Source organism: Camellia sinensis, chromosome 11, assembly GCF_055761805.1.
Source record: "Camellia sinensis isolate YWXY chromosome 11, ASM5576180v1, whole genome shotgun sequence".
In the NCBI taxonomy this organism is placed as follows: Eukaryota; Viridiplantae; Streptophyta; class Magnoliopsida; order Ericales; family Theaceae; genus Camellia; species Camellia sinensis.
The window spans coordinates 90296303-90316384 of NC_138971.1; the positions used below are offsets into that span (position 1 = coordinate 90296303).

The 20082-nt window shown below is 38.1% G+C and overlaps 1 protein-coding gene across 1 annotated transcript; it reads left to right on the forward strand.

Moving 5' to 3' along the window:
• On the forward strand, positions 1-17950 carry LOC114283533 (beta-glucosidase 6-like). Its single transcript, XM_082894297.1, has 4 exons — positions 1-151; positions 15792-15894; positions 16327-16435; positions 17564-17950. Exons 1-4 carry the CDS (start codon positions 116-118, stop codon positions 17736-17738), a joined length of 423 nt encoding a protein of 140 aa, XP_082750423.1. The 5' UTR covers positions 1-115; the 3' UTR covers positions 17739-17950.
• The last annotated feature ends 2132 nt before the right edge of the window (positions 17951-20082 follow it).

Consider the following 20082-nt stretch of genomic DNA (forward strand, 5'->3'; position numbering starts at 1 on the left):
AAAAATCAAAAAATTTAGTTAAAGTCAAAAAATAATTTGGACTTTGTGGGCATAAACCACTACACAACATTTTATGCACGAAACAATACATCTAATATAATTGGATTCCTACTCAATGACTCCACGGCAGACTCTGGAGCAATTACTCTTCGTAAGTATTTACCTATCCATTTGTCTTAGTCTTTACAGTCTGCCTCTGATAACTTGTAATCAACTAATCATATTCTAGAGGTGTTTGGCCGTTATTTCAATTCGTTAACATTTTGTATCCCGTTATTTTATTGGATGCTACTGATAGAAAAGTATAGACACCCCATTTTTGACCGATCTTAAGACTCAGACGTCACCAATTGAGCGCTTGGTAATGTTGCATATCGCGCTCGTTCAGAAGTCACAAAGTCGCGGCCATGAGTCCTGCCTCCGGATTTCCGAACCGTCTTCTGTGCCTTGCCTCGGTTTGCGAACCAGACTCGGTTTTCTCTGTTTCTTTTCCTGAGGGGAGGGAGAGGTCCTGTAGACCATCTCTCAGTGGCCGTGGGCTACGTTTTATGGTCGTAGGCCATTTTGCCTATTTCGGAGCCCGATTTTCGGTTTTTCGGGACTGTTGGCCGTGTGTCTCGGTTCGGGACCGCTTAACCATCTCCATTTGCTCTGATTTTTGGCATACATCTTATTTACTCCCTTTTGAGGGACACTGGGGTCTGAGAAACCCACTTCGTGGCCGAACGCCACTTTCGGTGCTTGGCAGCCCATTTTCGGGACCCCGAACTGCGTGTTTTGGCCCCCGAGCATTCGTTTTGCATCGGTTTTTGTTCATTTTTGGCAGGTGCCTCTGTTTCATCACCAGGAAGGTCACTGGAGGGTGGGAGGCCAGCAATTATCTTGGCAACCAGTTATATTCCATTTTCGCCCTCCGACACCCGTTTTTCTCACTTCCGAGCCAATGTTGAACACCTTGGGGCCACTTTCTTCAACCCCAAACCACATATTTGTGTTGTACACACATGGAAGGACCCTAAAAGTTTATGGCCGGCCAGAAATTCCATTTGACCCTTTTGAACCCCTCTTAAAAATGGCTTGTTCTCTCTCCTGTTTTACAATTTTCAAATTCGAACCACAGAGTTGTGATGAGGGGACCTGGGAGGCTACCTTTTTGTGGTGGCCGGCCACTAAGTGAACTTGACCCTTTTGACCCCTAGCCGGCCGGCTAGGGGGGGTGGCCGGCCGGCCACCTGCAACTCCAAAAGGTGGCCGGCCATAATCTTTACACTGTGGACTTTACAGCTGTATAGCTGTTTCCCCAGAAAATATCTATATCCGGGGGATATTTTTTTGGGGAAAAGCCTTGGTCCTTTTTCCCCCACCCTTTCCTTCCATGCTCCCCCTCCTTTTGGTTCTTATAACCAGCTGCAAGCATTGGTGAGGGAGGTTAGAAAAATTGGTCTTCAAGCTTGCATCCAAATCTCCCTCTATCTCTTTCATTTTCTCAAAAACTCCAAAGTTCTACCCCATTCCTTCATCACCACCAAGCACCACCACCACCACTCCATTTCCAGCAACAAGGAGGGCTTCTCAGAGGCTAAAGGTGCTGCAACTTGGTCCAAGAGGCAACCAAAGTCAAGCCTTCAAGGGTAAGTAGTATTTTTCCTTTTTTGAGCTTATTTTGGTATCTTTTCTTAGCCATATATGCTTATTGTTTTGAGCTCCGGCCCTAACTGAAAGTGGCCTTACTTTGAGCTCTTTTTCACTTTTGCTTAAGGGCTCAACCCTGTTTGAGCCTCCCATCTTGCACTTGCTTCAAAATCTTCCTTGAATGCTATTTTCTTGCATGCTTTGGCAGCCCATTATGCTTCCATTTTTGGGCATTTTACAGAACTAAAAATAGGCTTATTTTGAGCCCCTCTTCAACATTGAAGAAGGGCTCAACACTGTTTGGGACCTCCATGCTATACTTGCCTTTATATTCTCTTTTGGGTCCCATTTTTGCATGTTTTGGCAGCCTATTATGCTTCGGTTTTTGGCCTTTTTACAGTACTAAAAATAGTCTTATTTTGGCCCATTATTCATGTTTCATTAAGGGTTCTTGGCTGTTTGATGAATATTTTGTATATTTTGTGTTATAGCCACTTTTGAGCCTCATTTTGCATTGCATTTCTAGCATGTTTGTATACTGTTTTGGTCATTTTACAGTTCTGTAAATATGCATATTTTTTGTCCCTTTTCAATGTTGTAGAAGGGAATTTTTCAGTTTGGGCTGTGCATATACCACTTGCCTCTTTGGCCACCTTTTGGCCCCTTTTCTTGCATAAGAGCTTAGCCATATCTATGTTTGTTTTTAGGGATTTTACAGTTCTGTAAATGTGCTTATTTTGGGCCCCTCTTCAATGTTGTTGAAGGGCCCTAACCTGTTTGAGGTCAGCAGCTGTGAGTTGCTTCATAACCTCATATTTAGGGCCATTTTTGCATGCCATTGTTGCCCTATCTTTGTTTGCTGTTTGGCCATGCCATAAACTGAAAAAATGCTTATTTTGAGGCTTCCTTGCTTCTGTCTTTTCATCTCATGTACCAATTAGGCATGCTTTGCATAGCTGTAGTTCATTCTATGTGCCTAATTTGCATTTCGGGAGAGATTCCATGCATCGGGTGTGTTTTCGCCTCATTTCGGGGCTGTTTTCCCCCATATTTCAGTGCTGAAATTCCATTGGCATGTTTGCATATCATATTTTCATATCATTTGCATTGCGTATGCCATTGCCTCGGTTTGCGTGCCCGTGTGCACGCATTTCGAGGCACTTCATTTTCATCCATCGGCTTCCTATGTGAGTGTGGCTGAGGCTCTCTCATGTTGGTATAAGCACATATCATATTTTTATATCATTTGCATTGCGTATGCCATTGCCTCGGTTTGCGTGCCCGTGTGCACGCATTTCGAGGCACTTCATTTTCATCCATCGGCTTCCTATGTGAGTGTGGCTGAGGCTCTCTCATGTTGGTATAAGCCCATATCATATTTTCATATCATTTGCATTGCGTATGCCATTCCCTCGGTTTGCGTGCCCGTGTGCACGCACTTCGAGGCACTTCATTTTCATCCATCGGCCTCTTACGTGAGTGTGGCCGAGGCTCTCTCATGTTAGTATAAGTCCATGTTGCATTCGATGTGCCATTTCCATGCCATTGCATTGCGTATGCCATTGCCCCGGTTTGCGTGCCCGTGTGCACGCATTTCGAGGCACTTCATTTTCATCCATCGACTTCCTATGTGAGTGTGGCTGAGGCTCTTTCATGTTGGTATAAGCCCATATCATATTTTCATATCATTTGCATTGCGTATGCCATTGCCTCGGTTTGCGTGCCCGTGTGCACGCATTTCGAGGCACTTCATTTTCATCCATCGGCTTCCTATGTGAGTGTGGCTGAGGCTCTCTCATGTTGGTATAAGCCCATATCATATTTTCATATCATTTGCATTGCGTATGCCATTGCCTCGGTTTGCGTGCCCGTGTGCACGCACTTCAAGGCACTTCATTTTCATCCAACGGCCTCTTATGTGAGTGTGGCCGAGGCTCTCTCATGTTAGTATAAGTCCATGTTGCATTCGATGTGCCATTTCCATGCCATTGCATTGCGTATGCCATTGCCTCGGTTTGCGTGCCCGTGTGCACGCATTTCGAGGCACTTCATTTTCATCCATCGGCTTCCTATGTGAGTGTGGCTGAGGCTCTCTCATGTTGGTATAAGCCCATATCATATTTTCATATCATTTGCATTGCGTATGCCATTCCCTCGGTTTGCGTGCCCGTGTGCACGCACTTCGAGGCACTTCATTTTCATCCATCGGCCTCTTACGTGAGTGTGGCCGAGGCTCTCTCATGTTAGTATAAGTCCATGTTGCATTCGATGTGCCATTTCCATGCCATTGCATTGCGTATGCCATTGCCCCGGTTTGCGTGCCCGTGTGCACGCATTTCGAGACACTTCATTTTCATCCATCGACTTCCTATGTGAGTGTGGCTGAGGCTCTTTCATGTTGGTATAAGCCTATATCATATTTTCATATCATTTGCATTGCGTATGCCATTGCCTCGGTTTGCGTGCCCGTGTGCACGCACTTCGAGGCACTTCATTTTCATCCATCGGCCTCTTATGTGAGTGTGGCCGAGGCTCTCTCATGTTAGTATAAGTCCGTGTTGCATTCGATGTGCCATTTTCATGCCATTGCATTGCGTATGCCATTGCCTCGGTTTGCGTGCCCGTGTGCACGCATTTCGAGGCACTTCATTTTTCATCCATCGGCCTCTTACGTGAGTGTGGCTGAGGCTCTCTCATGTTAGTGTAAGCCCATATCACATTTCCATGTCATTTACATTGCGTATGTCATTGTCTCAGTTTGCGTGCCCGTGTGCACGCATTTCGAGGCACCTCTTTTTTACAGCATAGTGCATACTAAGTTGTATCTTAGATCGCATTCAGTCATTGTCTCGGTTTGCGTGCCCGTGTGCACGCATTTCGAGACATCTCATTTTCATAGCATTGTGCATGCTAGGTTGTATCTTAGTTGCATTCATGCATATCATGCATATTGCATCGTGTTCGGGATAGGAGTTAGCCCGGGCACGGGAAACGAGGTATGTTCCCTACTCCGAGTAACGGAACGTATCTCAATTCCCCAGTCACCGACACTCCGGATCATCCATGATGGGGTTAGGTCTTGTTGTGTTTTCGTGTGCATTCATCCCATATTAAATTGTGCAATTCGACTCCTCGGCCATCATGCCTCGATATGCGTGATTGGTGGCACGAGGATCGAGGTATGCATATATTTGTGAAAATACATTGCTATGCCCCTTTCCTGCTCTCTGTTGCAACAAAATGAAGAATCAACAAGTTTTCGGAGTCTGGCACGCTTTCCAAGAATAACTGCTAAACAGAGGGTAATTGGGGCATCCCAGTGGATTTCTGCGCAAGGCAGCCCAAACATACAACATTCATCAGAAGCAAGGCAGTCCCTGGCTTGCACGCCAGTTTTACAGCTTTCTTAGTTAATTTGATTAATTAATTAGGAATTTGTACAGTATTTGGACTGTAATATTCTTTTATTCGGGACTGTATATTTATTCGTCGGACCCTCTGCACGAGGGCATAACTGTAATAAGTGTGCGTGTGTGTGTTGTATGTCTTCCAACCCCACGTCTTTCTCCCTTTTATTTACCAGCTTATGATGGTTAGATTAGGGCATATTTCAATTAGCATACAGTATGATAGCATGCTTGCATTCATTCATCTGTTTTGCATGCACCGGGCTCGGCGCACCATACTAACTGTATTGTATTTTCAATTCCAAGTTGAATACATGTTAGTTGTAGCATTCCATATGCCATGTTTAGAATAGCCGAGCCTACTATAGTTGCATTTTTGCATGTGTTGCATTAGGCATTTTTGTATACTTAGGATCATGCATGATTTCTAATGTAGTCTCTTTTTTGGCTTGGAGTACGCGGTGAGTTTTATGTTTTAGCATCCTTGCATGCGTGTGAGTGAATGCCATGATAACATGCTTACCATGAGGCTATTTGCTTATGTGATATAACTGCCTGAATGCCTGTGGGTTAAGGTTGGTTTGCTTAAATTGGAACAAATCATTGACTGTGAGTTTTAAGCCCACTAGATAGTGGCAAAACCATCTTTTCCTAAGCCCACCTGAGGGTGGCAAAATCTGTATTTTAAGCCTACTTGCGAGTAGCAAACCATCTTTCAAAAAACAAACACGAAATGTTTTGCTCCAATTCAATCGACTCAGTCTATACTTGTATGCTGTGCGCATCACATAGTAACCTAGGCTAATAACCGGAATAAGAACACACAATGTTTTCAAAAATAGATATCATGGTTAGTAAAGGCCGATCTTTGATCGGGCGAGCGGGGATGCTCACGAAGTGACCTTCCCCAATCGTACCCAAGTTCCCGAGCCGAGGCAACTTTGGTGATGACGAACACGTGGCCTTTGGCACCGAGTCAGGGTTTCCTAAATTTCCCATTAAAAAATATTTAGGTGGCGACTCTGTATCTGGCAAAGCAGTCCATGCTTGGCACTTCTTTCAAAAATCAGTTTTCTCAAAACGATTTGCCGGATTTGGACTCTTTGGTTCAGACTTAGAACCGTGACAAATTTGAGAGTCCTGAGCTGTAGTGACCCCAATATGAACAGAACGGGAGCTTGTTCCTCCCGGGGCGTTCGGGGACGTCTACAAAAGGTCTTAACTATTTTTGTTTCATTGTTATTTTCAGCATTCATGGATTTACAACCTATTGGAAACCGGGTATGTAATCTGACTAACAACATTAAGTTTTATCATTTGGGCACTTCAAGCATGACCAGTGCTTGAGTTTTTTTCGCACAAAACCAAAAAAAAAAAAAAAAAAAAAAAAAACGTGAAAATGGCAACCATATCCACATACTATTCTATATTGTTTTGTACGATAAAGTTAGTTTTTCAAAACTGATTTTCAGCCTGTCTGGTTCCTTTGTTTTGCTAATAATGGTGTCTCAAAAATAAAAATAAATAAATAAAAATTCAGTTATTCAATTACTATTAGTCATGTCTTGGCTTTTTCCTTCTTTGAAAGACAAAAATCTAACTACAGACGTGCCAACAAGGATTGAATAATTCTTATAGATATAATTGAAGCCGAATGAAACTCAAGCGTAAGTGTTTAAGGTTCTTTTGCCTCAGTGAAGAAGAATTTTAACATTAAATGTCAAAAATAAGAACCAATTAAGTAAACATTAAATGAGAGGTGATAGATAAATAAACAATCGAAAATTGTAATTGATAAATGAATTCATCAATTACAAGGAAAAACTAGAAGTTCAATACACTTCTACTCATATTCCTACTACCTCGAAGTAAAATTACAAGTAAAGAATAACACATGAATTAAAATCTGTTGTTATTTAAGTTACGGTTATGGCTACTCCTATGGAATGAAAAGACAAGATTGAAACAAAAGAAATACAGTTTTGGTTTGATAAACTTTGATCCGAGGCTTCTATCTTCGTTTGAATATTTATAGATACAACAGCTCCTTTGATCCTCTGATCGAAGGGGCAGCAATTGCTTCGCACAACACCGTGATCTTCCATCTTCTACTTCGTGCATGCTTCCGTTTTCTTTTTGAATTTGAAATCAAATTCATTTTAATAACTGTTGGGTTTCAATAGCTTATTTCTCTGGCGTGTATCACAAATATTGAAATATCTTTGCTATTATTTTTCAAGTGTCTTTATTGGGTCTAGGTGCAATAGATATATTAAATTGCCACATATATTGCTTCCATTGGACAATTTAATTTGAGAGCTGTCACGTCCCAAGCTCCGTGACAATGCCGCACACTCATTTAAGTGAGCATGCAAGGCTAAGAGTCCAACACATAACTAACAATGTAAAATACTCTAATTAAATCCTTAATTATCATAATACCAAAATCCATAAAAAATTGATTATTCTTATCATATGAAATTATCCATCAAGTCCACACTTGTAAAATCCATTAAAAAAACAAATAATCCAAGTGCTTAAATCATAGTCCTACTCTCGGCACTCCTACATGTAAAAAAAAATCCCGCGCAGCTCTACTCTTCAGAATCTTAAAAAAATAAAATAAGGGTAAGCTAGACAGCCTAGTAAATAACCAACCATCACTGCCAGCTGGATCAAGTATACCAAAAAGAAGTAAATAAATAGTCGATAACCAATAAATATAATTTTTGATACAAATCAATAAATGACATGATTATTTGTAAGATGGTTTCATAGCTGAAAATAAACAGTGTAGCAATACATTTTAATTAAAAGTCAATGGGGTAACTCGATGAAATTTTGTTATCCAAAATTGATAGATCGATATTCAGATGGTTCAATGATCGATTCACAAAACCCAAGTCTTAATGACTACGGTCACTTAGCTCGTGACAAGGCCCAGAACCACACATAGGCTGGTGGTAAAGCCCCAAAGAAACTAGCTTCTGTGTCAATAAATAACCCCTATTGGCTAGGGTCCAAATCATAGTCAGACTAGAGTGATGTTCAAAATTCACACAATACACAAATTTTAAACAAAACATTCGATATTTTCAGAAGAAACGTTTAGTATAATTTTCAGAATAGTTTCACCGAATATTCAAATAATTTTCATAATAATATTCGATGTTGTTTTATACTTGACCCATATTTTATTTTAAGAGAACAAGAAAGTTACGAATAAATATTTATGATTTTATATGATTCGATAGGATTAAAAATAAACCAACAGTGATAGAGGGTTACTTACCTCAAACGCTTAAAATAATATTCCAATACTAACTCTAAACACCCAGCTCCACCACTTCAATCACACAAACCTAATAAAATATTATACCACATAAACAATTATTATTGATCACCATGATGCATCTATCATTCTTTTCTTTATAATATAATAATCTAATGATATAGTCTACAAGTAAAAATCCAAAACCCCAAACCCCAAAATACAGCTTCCTCAATCTTCAAGACTTCATCTATTCTATTGTTATTTATTTATTTATTTATTTTTACATATATAAACCCATAGTTGTTAGAAGTCAAAACCAATAGGATTGCTTATCACATATCAGACCCAAACATGCACACCCAAACCACATACCAGATACTTGTAGAAAGGAATAGTTAGGAGTACCATAAAAAAATCTTACCTCCAAGAGATGATTAGATCAAAATCACAAATCTATGAATCTTCTTTCTTTTCTTTTCTTCTTCCTCTTTTTCTCCTTTTTTTTTTTTGTTTTTTTGTTTTTTTTACTCCTAAATCTGCCGCAGCAGCCACACCATCCAAAACCTCTATTTGTTTGTACTTATATGTTTCCAAGACCTAAAGCCCAAGTGGGCTTATAACCCAATCTCCCAAAATTACAAACTTAACCATCTAAGTAATAAAAATTATGAAGCCACCTCATAACTCATAACTAATTCCTTGATAGTACTAAATGACCCATATAAATTAATTTAACTATTACTTTATTCAAAAAAATAATTCTACACATAAAAATTTGGATTTTACATCCTTCCCCACTTAAAAGAAATTTTGTCCTCGAAATTTGACATACCTGGAGTCTTAAAAAGTTGTGGATACTTTCGTTTCATTTCATCCTCAAGTTCCCAAGTAGCTTCTCTTTCCGAGTGATTACTCCATTGAACCTTAACGTAGTGAATGACACGACGCCTCAAAACCTGTTCCTTCCTATCAACAACTCGTATAGGGTGTTCCATATAAGTCAAATCCTCCTTAAACTGCAACGGTGCATGATCAATCACATGACTAGGATCCGATATATACTTCCTTAACATTGAGACATGAAAAACATTATGAACTCTAGCTAGTGAAGGTGGTAGAGCAAGTCTGTAACCTACCTCTCCAATTCGATCTAAAACCTCAAACGGTCCAACAAATCTAGGACTCAGTTTACCACGAACACCAAACCTCATTACTTTTTTCATAGGAGACACCTTAAGGAACACATGGTCTCCAACCCCAAACACCAAATCGCGTCTCCTGTTATCTGCATAACTTTTCTGTCTACTCTGTGCAGTACGAAGTCGCTCTCTAATAAGATTGATTTTGTCCACTGTTTGTTTCACAATCTCAGGCCCTAACAACTTCCTTTCGCCCACATCATCCCAACAAATAGGTGATCTACACTTCCGTCCATATAAAGCCTCATATGGTGCCATTTGAATGCTCGCATGATAACTGTTATTATAAGAGAATTCCACTAAGGCCAAATGCTCATCCCAAGAACCTCCAAGATCAATAACACAAGCCCTTAACATGTCTTCCAAGGTTTGAATAGTTCTCTCTGACTGTCCATCAGTTTGAGGATGAAAGACAGTGCTAAAATTCAAACTAGTACCCAAAGCTGCATGCAAACTCCGCCAAAACATAGATACAAATCTGCTATCTCTGTCCGACACTATGGTCATCGGAATACCATGCAACCTCACAATCTCTTTGATATACAGTTTTGCAAACCTCTCTAAGGAGAACCCCACCTTAAAAGCTAGAAAGTGAGCGGATTTGGTCAATCGATCAACGATAACCCAAATAGCATTGTTACCACCTTGGGTCCTAGGCAACCCTGTCACAAAATCCATGGTAATATGTTCCCACTTCCACTCGGGAATAGGAAGAGGTTGTAACTTACCTGCAGGTCTCTGATGTTCCACTTTCACTTGTTGACATACCAAACATTGAGCAACATACTGAGCAATTTCCCTCTTCATATTATTCCACCAAAAGTTCCTCTTCAAGTCTTTATACATTTTAGTGCCCCCTGGGTGTACCGTATATCCTGAACTGTGAGCTTCTTTCAGGATTTCTCTCTTGAGCTCCAAATCATTAGGCACACACAACCTCTTTCCAAACCTCAAGGTTCCATCTTTATGCATACAAAATTCCATCTGTAGCCCTATTTCCATTTCAGCTTTAAGTTTTTGCAACTGAGGATCTCTTCCTTGAGCATCTTTAATTCTATCAATCAATATGGGTTGAACCCTAAGGTTTGCCAACTGCACTCCATGGTTATGCCATCTAATCTCAATATTCAACCTCTGCAAGTCCTCCAAGATATTCTTTTGGTCAGTGATCAAGGTAGCCAAATTACTCGGGGTCTTTCTACTCAAGGCATCCGCCATTGCATTGGCTTTTCTTGGATGATAATTGATAGTCAAATCATAGTCCTTTAATAGCTCCAACCATCTCCTTTGCCTCATATTCAATTCTTTTTGAGTGAAAATATACTTCAAACTTTTATGATCAGTGAATATCTCACATTTCACCCCATACAAGTAGTGCCTCCAGATTTTCAATGCAAACACCACGGCAGCCAACTCCAAATCATGCGTAGGATAATTCTGCTCATATGGCTTCAACTGCCTAGACGCGTATGCCACTATCTTATCATTCTGCATCAGGACACAACCCAAGCCTATCTTCGATGCATCACTATAGATGGTAAAACCTTCATCTCCGAACGGAACTATAAGTACTGGAGCACACACCAATCGACTCTTTAGATCTTGGAAACTCTTCTCACAATCATCAGACCACTCAAATTTAACCCCTTTTGTGTTAAACGAGTTAAAGGCATAGAAATTCGGGAAAATCCCTCAACAAACCTTCTATAATATCCTGCTAAACCCAAGAAGCTACGAATTTCAGTGACACTAGTAGGCCGATTCCACTCCACCACCGCCTCCACTTTCTTGGGGTCAACAGACACCCCATGTTTAGATATCACATGACCCAAAACTGATACACTCTCCAACCAAAATCCACACTTCTTTAATTTAGCAAATAACTTCTTCTCCCTTAATATCTGCAACACTATTCTCAGATGTTCTTCGTGCTGCTCTTTACTCTTCGAGTACACAAGAATGTCATCAATAAAAACTACCACAAACTGATCTAAGAAGAGTTTAAATACTCTGTTCATTAAATCTATAAAAGCTGCAGGCGCATTGGTCAACCCAAATGGCATCACTAAAAATTCATAATGCCCATATCTAGTTTGGAAGGCTGCCTTAGGTATATCTTCCGCTTTAACCTTCAACTGATGATAGCCAGAACGAAGGTCAATCTTAGAAAATACTTGTGTTCCTTGCAACTGATCAAATAGGTCATCTATCCTAGGCAAAGGATATTTATTTCAGATTGTCACCTTGTTCAACTCTCGATAATCAATGCAAAGGCGAAAACTACCATCCTTCTTTTTCACAAATAAAACAGGCACACCCCAAGGAGAAACACTAGGCCTAATAAAGCCCTTATCTAATAACTCTTGTAACTGTTCTTTCAACTCTTTCAACTCTGTTGGAGCCATCCGATACGGAGCCTTGGAGATAGGACCCGTACCGGGTATCAATTCAATGGCAAACTCAATCTCTCTATCTAGTGGCAACCACGGTAACTCTTCAGGAAAAACATCGGGAAATTCCTTCACACCTAGAATATCCTCTAACTTCAATTCAGTCTCACGGGTATCTCTCACAGAAGCTAAATAGCCCTCGCACCCATTCCTTAACAATTGTCTAGCTTGCAAAGCTAAGATGACCAAAAGAGGAGTGTTTACTCCACTACCCACAAAACAAAATTCTGGTTGATTAGGAATCTGAAATACTACCATTTTTCCTCGACAATCAACAGAAGCATAATTGGTTGCCAACCAATCCATTCCAAGAATTATGTCAAAGTCCCGCATATCTAAAACAGTTAAGTCTACAAGCAATTTTCTGTCATCTATACTAACCACACGAGATTTGCAAATTAAGTCAGCAACCATAACAGCTCTTATCGGGGTTTCGATCTCTCTAGAGACATATTTCCATCCATGTTTCTCAACAAATCCCATAGACACAAATGAATTTGTAGCGCCAGAATCAAATAACACATGTGCATAAACAGAAGACACTAAAACAGTACCTGACACCACCGTGTTGGAAGTCTGAACATCTTGTTGCGTGAGTGCGTACACTCGACCTCGAGTCTTTGGCTTATGACCTCCATTTTTCTTTTGACTTCCTGAAGACCCTTTGTCTGTTGATGCTCCTTTATTTGTCCATGTCTTCTATTCAATCTCATGCCCCTTCCGGTTAGGGCAATCAGCTATCCTGTGCCCTTGTTGCCCGCAAGAGAAACAAGCCCCAGTATTCCAACAACACTCACTATCCTGATGGAATCCATTACACCTAGTGCATTGTACCCGATCATTCTTCTTATCAACACTACTACCCATAGTTCGACTTCCCCAACTCCCAACTGAAGGAGTGTTTTGTCTCTTAGCATTGCCCTTCGAACTGTTAGTTTAGAAGTTGGAAGAACTAGGCCTCTTCTTATAATTCTCTTCTTTCTCTTCTTGGGCTCTAGTGAAGCCACTCTCAACCAACAAAGCCTTATTCAACACTACTCCAAAAGTAGGTAACTCGAAAGGAACCACCTGTTGCATAATGTTCGTTCTTAGCCCACCTTCAAACTTTCGTGCTCTACTATCCTCATCTGTTTCAAATGCTGATGCAAATTTAGACAACTTCGTAAACTCAGCTTCATATTCTGCAACCGTCTTATTCCCTTGCTCTAACTTCAAAATTCCCTCTGTTTTTGTAGACGAACACTCCTAGGGAAGTATTTCTCATTGAATGCATCCTTAAACCTTTCCCATGTATAGGGGTTGGCATCATGCTCGTGTATGCGCTTCTCCATCTGCCACCAATCATTAGCTATCCCTTGTAGCATAAACGTAGCATAGGTCACCTTCTGATCATCCGTACACTCAAAAACAGGAAGCAATTTTTCCATTTCTGTCAACCATTTTTCAGCCTCCAAAGGGTCTGTGGCACCGTCAAATGCCAAGGCTATCTTCTTAAACTCAGTAATGTTACAACGTGGCCTTGGTTGTGGCCCAACGCCTGGCTGCATCCGCTGTTGTTGCTCCATAAGTCTAGTCAAGTTATTCCCTATGGTGGTTTGTTGTTGCACCACCCCGACCAACGTCTGAAGCACTTGAACCATTTCAATTGGATTGGGGATTGCAGCTTGTTCTTGTTGTCCTAACTCTTGCCCCTGATTTCCTCCGACTGCTTGAGAACCACTACCATTATTAGTCACGTTCCCTCGCCGATTGTTACTACCAGTCCGTCGATTCATTTGACCCTGACGTGTGTTCCTAGCCATATTTGCCAATGTCTCCTCATGTTCCATCGCAACCTAAATGCATCAATAATAAAACCTTATCTTATTCTATTCTCAAGCTCCTATAACATAAAAATAAAAAAAAATAATAAAATTAACATTATATCAAATTATAAGCGTTCCCAATCCTACATCTACCTAATCTCACCACTATTCTATACCAACCTTTAAAATTACAATCTGGCTCTGATACCACTAAATTGTCACGTCCCAAGCTCCATGACAACGCCGCACACTCATTTAAGTGAGCATGCAAGGCTAAGAGTCCAACACATAGCTAACAATGTAAAATACTCCAATTAAATCCTTAATTATCATAATACTAAAATCCATAAAAAATTGATTATTCTTATCATATGAAATTATCCACCAAGTCCACACTTGTAAAATCCATTAACAAAACAAATAATCCAAGTGCTTAAATCATAGTCCTACTCTCGGCACTCCTACATGTAAAAAAAAATCCCGCGCAGCTCTACTCTTCAGAATCCGAAAAAAATAAAATAAGGGTAAGCTAGACAGCCTAGTAAATAACCAACCATCACTGCCAGCTGGATCAAGTATATCAAAAAGAAGTAAATAAATAGTCGATAACCAATAAATATAATTTTTGATACAAGTCAATAAATGACATGATTATTTGTAAGATGGTTTCATAGCTGAAAATAAACAGTGTAGCAATACATTTTAATTAAAAGTCAATGGGGTAACTCGATGAAATTTTGTTATCCAAAATTGATAGATCGATATTCAGATGGTTCAATGATCGGTTCACAAAACCCAAGTCTTAACGACTACGGTTACTTAGCCCGTGACAAGGCCCAGAACTACACATAGGCTGGTGGTAAAGCCCCAAAAGAAACTAGTTTCTGTGCCAATAAATAAGCCCCATTGGCTAGGGTCCAAATCATAGTCAGACTAGAGTGATGTTCAAAATTCACACAATACACAAATTTTAAATAAAACATTCGATATTTTCAGAATAAATGTTTAGTATAATTTTCAGAATAGTTTCACCGAATATTCAAATAATTTTCATAATAATATTCGATGTTGTTTTATACTTGACCCATATTTTATTTTTAAGAGAACAGGAAAGTTACGAATAAATATTTATGATTTTAAACGATTCGATAGGATTAAAAATAAACCAACAGTGATAGAGGGTTACTTACCTCAAACGCTTAAAATAATATTCCAATACTAACTCTAAACACCCAGCTTCAATCACACAAACCTAATAAAATATTATACCACATAAACAATTATTATTGACCACCATGATGCATCTATCATTCTTTTCTTTATAATATAATAATCTAATAATATAGTCTACAAGTAAAAATCCAAAACCCCAAACCCCAAAATACAGCTTCCTCAATCTTCAAGACTTCATCTATTCTATTGTTATTTATTTATTTATTTATTTTTACATATATAAACCCATAGTTGTTAGAAGTCAAAACCAATAGGATTGCTTATCACATATCAGACCCAAACATGCACACCCAAACCACATACCAGATAATTGTAGAAAGGAATAGTTAGGAGTACCATAAAAAAATCTTACCTCCAAGAGATGATTAGATCAAAATCACAAATCTATGAATCTTCTTTCTTTTCTTTTCTTCTTCCTCTTTTTCTCTTTTTTATTTTATTTTATTTTATTTTTTTTGTACTACTCCTAAATCTGCCGCAGCAGCCACACCATCCAAAACCTCTATTTGTTTGTGCTTATATGTTTCCAAGACCTAAAGCCCAAGTGGGCTTATAACCCAATCTCCCAAAATTACAAACTTAACCATCTAAGTAATAAAAATTATGAAGCCACCTCATAACTCATAACTAATTTCTTGATAGTACTAAATGACCCATATAAATTAATTTAACTATTACTTTATTCAAAAAAATAATTCTACACATAAAAATTTGGATTTTACAAGAGCCACATGGAAGCTCTTTCATTATTATTTAATTGTTTTTTCCTAAAATTATGGTTTTATACGTAGGCACATTCAATATGGTTGTACATAGTACCTCATGGGATCAGAAGTTTAATGAATTATATCAAGGAAAAGTATGGGAATCCTCCAGTCATCATCACTGAAAATGGTAACCCTCTAAACGCACAAAAAAGCATCAAAGTATATAATTGTTCAATCCATTCTTTTATTTTCTTTTACAAAACATTGCATTTGAGCTTTGAAGTTTTCAAATCCCACTTATATTTGTTTCTATATCATTGTTTGACTAGTTGAAGTGGTTACTAGTTGGATTTTATTTTCATTTGGCATAATATGTGATTTCGTTTGGTACTGTAATTAATCTGTGTCTAGTAATTGAAATATTGTAAAGCATCAACAACATGATTTCATGTCCATATATCGTCATACTTTAAGCAAATCAATTAGTAAAGGAAAAACCGATAAAATCTATAACATTATAGATGATTTCAATATTTTCAAGCCCAAATTCTTCCTTGTAACAAGAAGGATGAAAAATCATGAAAAACGCAACTTACTTATCTTTTGCGTGGCTTTATAGGAATGGATGATTCAAATAACCCATTCACTTCGATTAAGGATGCCCTAAAGGATGAGAAAAGGATCAAATACCATAATGACTATCTCTCAAACTTGCTAGCTTTTATCAAGTAAGTAATTTCTTTACATAAATAGGTATGACAATTTGGCAAATGTAAGCTAATATGTTATGGGCTATGAAGCACGGACACCTCTCCGAGGGCTCTGTACCAGTGTCAGACACGTGTCGGACACGGACACGCGTCGGACACGCAGTTGACACGTGTCTGACACGCACCAGAGAGTGTCCCATTTTTTTTTAATTTTTCAACATCCGGACACGTTCAGGACACGTTATAGATACGTTTGGGACACGCGCGGGGCAATTTCACAATTTACAAAATATTTTTGGGGTCGATTTGTAACTAAGCAAAAACAGATCTGCGATTTTGCCCTAATCTACTTCAAACTACTTCGAAGAGTAGAGAAACGGCAGAGAAAGGGTGAGAGAGAGCACTTGACTTCGTTGTTCGTCGTTCGTCTTCGTCTTCTCTCCTCGTCGATCGTCGCTCCTCGTCGGGTGTCTGTCGTCGGTCGTCTATCGTCGATCGTCTCTCGCCCTTCTTCGATCTGCGATCTGCGATCTTCATTCTTCGTCGATCGTCAGTCGTTCTCTCTCTCTCTCTCTCTCTCTCTCTTTCCCTCTGTTCTTCTTTCCTCAGACGATCGAACTCGTCTGATTTTATCATTTTTTTTTCTTTTATTTTTTTTATTCTGATTTTAATTTAATTTTATTTTTCTTTTAATTTTTTTTTCTTTTAATTTTTTTTCTTTTTTCTGATTTTAATTTTTTCTTTTCTTTTCTTTTTTTATTTTATTCTGATTTTATTTAATTTTTTCTTTTCTTTTATTTTTTATTTTATTCTGATTTTATTTCATTTTTTCTTTTCTTTTATTTTTTTTTATATTCTGATTTGATTTTTTCTTTTCTATTATTTGAGTATATAATTTAATATTGTATGTTTATTAATTTTATTATAGGAAATTTTGAAACAATTTTATTTTGTATATTTTATTACCTTTATTTGATTTTTTTAATAATTTTATGACATATAATAAATAAAATTAATTATATATACTGAACGTGTCCCCAACGTGTCGTGTTCCCTATTTTTTTAAAATTTACGTTTTTGCGTGTCCGTGTCGTGTCGCGTGTCTGTGTCTGTGCTTCATTGGTTATGGGTTTTACTAAATTGCAGAGAGGATGGATGCAATGTCAAAGGTTATTTTGTATGGTCTCTATTGGATAATTGGGAGTGGGCATCAGGATACACTTCGCGCTTTGGTCTCTATTTTGTGGATTACAATGACAAGCTGAAGAGGTACCCCAAGGATTCGGTTAAGTGGTTCAAGTCTTTTTTGACTTCTACATGAAAATGAGTTGCTTTTGCAACTGCACATTACACCAGGCATGATCACACATGCAATTAATACGTAAAAGGATTGTTTTGGTACATTTTTTTTACCTCTGTGAACTTCATTACTATAAGACATTTTCACTTTAATGTGTTGATTATTAACTGAAAAATTACTCACATGTTTTTATGTGGAAAAAAGCATTGTCTTTGGTTGTTTCTTCCAGCAAATAGAATCCTTTCATGCGGGAAGAAAAAAAATCTCAATGTGCCATCACAAGTAGTCAGTTAAATTTCTAAATGTTCAAAAATTGCATACATTTTAGGGTTGTTCATAAGCTCATTCAACCTACTTAACTGCCCAAACCAGCCCAACCCACTACTTCATAGTCGGTTTTGCTGCCTTATTCGGTCATAAATGAGTGCCAATCTACTAAAAAACTAAGTCACAGTTTGGAGATCTGATACAAAGTGTTCCACCCAAATGAAACCTGCCCGCCTGAAGATATTTGACTCTACTTCATAGGTGGCATAATCTCATTTGTTGGTGTCTTATCACTTAGACAACTATATTTTTTTAATGCTCTGCCATTACACTGCTCTCGATTAGAGAGCAATCACTTCATCATTATACTTTTCTTTTTCCTTTTTTGAACTGATTCATTATTACATATTGTAACGCCCCAAAACAAAGAGACATTCTACTCCATTATAATATTGCTAACATGTGGAACATAACAACAATATAATTTTGCAATACCGTTTCCAACATATGCCTTAGTACATGCTTTTAGTTCTACAACATGAATTTTATCCATAATGAATAAAACTAAATTATTATAAGTTAATACCTTAAAGGCTACAAAATTCCAAGGCCTTGCCCGGATACAGCAAATGAGTCACAACTCAATACAAACTAAATTATTACAAAGATGCCCGTGGCTTAAATTACAATAGATAACTAAGGAAAACAATAATATGAGCCTCAAGCTCCAAGAACCTCCCAAGTCATTACCTTGGTGGAGGCACACTAGTTCATCTAAAAAGTGGTTTCCCTCATAGAGTGAGCATAAAGCTCAGTAGAAATAAATTTAATAACATATATGAAGCTTAACGACGTCATAAGATGAATGCACATGAAATATCATGGTAAAACATGCATTTTCTTTCTTTGAAACAATGTAAGGCGAGATTTCCAAAGCATCTTTTCAAATCAATAAAATTCTTTCAAAACAATCAAGTGGTAAATATAATGAATAAATCTCCAAGGCTAGTGTTCATAATAGTAACTATACAAGTCAATATGCCATTTTTACTGGTACTCACCAGAATGCTCAGCACCTACTGTATGAGTTTTAGGTCTCATACCATAGACACACATGCCAACTTTATTATACTTTAACACCCCCTTACAGCTTCACCATTTTATTTACCATTTCAATAATACAATACATGCATCTCAAAACAACAATACATTTTCCGAAACGTGAAATCTCCAGTTACAAATCTATGATATGCACAATGCGATGTATGATTTGTGAACATTTCCATTTCCCTAATCCACATGAAGTTTCTACAACAATTAATACAACCCTCCACGGGTTGCCAAAAACAATTATCTTTGATTAAAAGACAACAACAATAATATTCCAAAATCATAACCAAATCAGAATCCCAATGATTTATACAAAATCTAATGATTTCCAAAACAACATTCACACTCCTCACGAGTCTTGTCAACCTCAATTGAAAATATACAATTTTTCCAAATAAACCGCTTACATAGTTTCCAACAAAACCAGCATTTCAAATGAGTAAATAATACTTGGTATTTTCCAATTATTGAAAACATTTGTCAACCAAACCTCATTTCAACCAAAATCCCACAACCATTCTAATTCCATCTTTTTCCATAAAAGCATTCAAAACCCTAGTTTTTGATTAACATTTGAAAACCCATTATAAACCAAATGTTTCCTTCAAAACTACATAACATAACAAGCACTAGGTTACCAATCCCAAACCATAATTGAAAACAGGTATTTTTTCCCAAATTTGTGCATTAATAAATATATATCCAAATCTATGCTTTTGAAAACCTATAACTAACAAAAATAACATATAACAAAGCTAAAAAATATGCACGTCGTTAAGAAAATCCCTACCTCTACTCCAAAAGAGAAGAAAGCCCAAAATCTCCAAAATTCAATGTCGACGAAAACACGAACTTTTTAGATTACTAACTCTATATTTGCTCCAAAGGACAAAGATGTAGAGATCAAAGGGTGAGGGTGTATTTGAGGTTTAAAGGTGAATTTTTGAGAAAGGGAGAGTAGATCTAGGTTTTTGAAATGTTTAGAGAG

Coding starts and splice junctions, on each gene's coding strand:
- LOC114283533 (XM_082894297.1), top strand. CDS start 116: ATGACTCCACGGCAGACTCTGGAGCAATTACTCTTC. Junction 15,895..16,326: donor AGTCATCATCACTGAAAATG/GTAACCCTCTAA, acceptor GTGGCTTTATAG/GAATGGATGATTCAAATAAC. Junction 16,436..17,563: donor AACTTGCTAGCTTTTATCAA/GTAAGTAATTTC, acceptor ACTAAATTGCAG/AGAGGATGGATGCAATGTCA.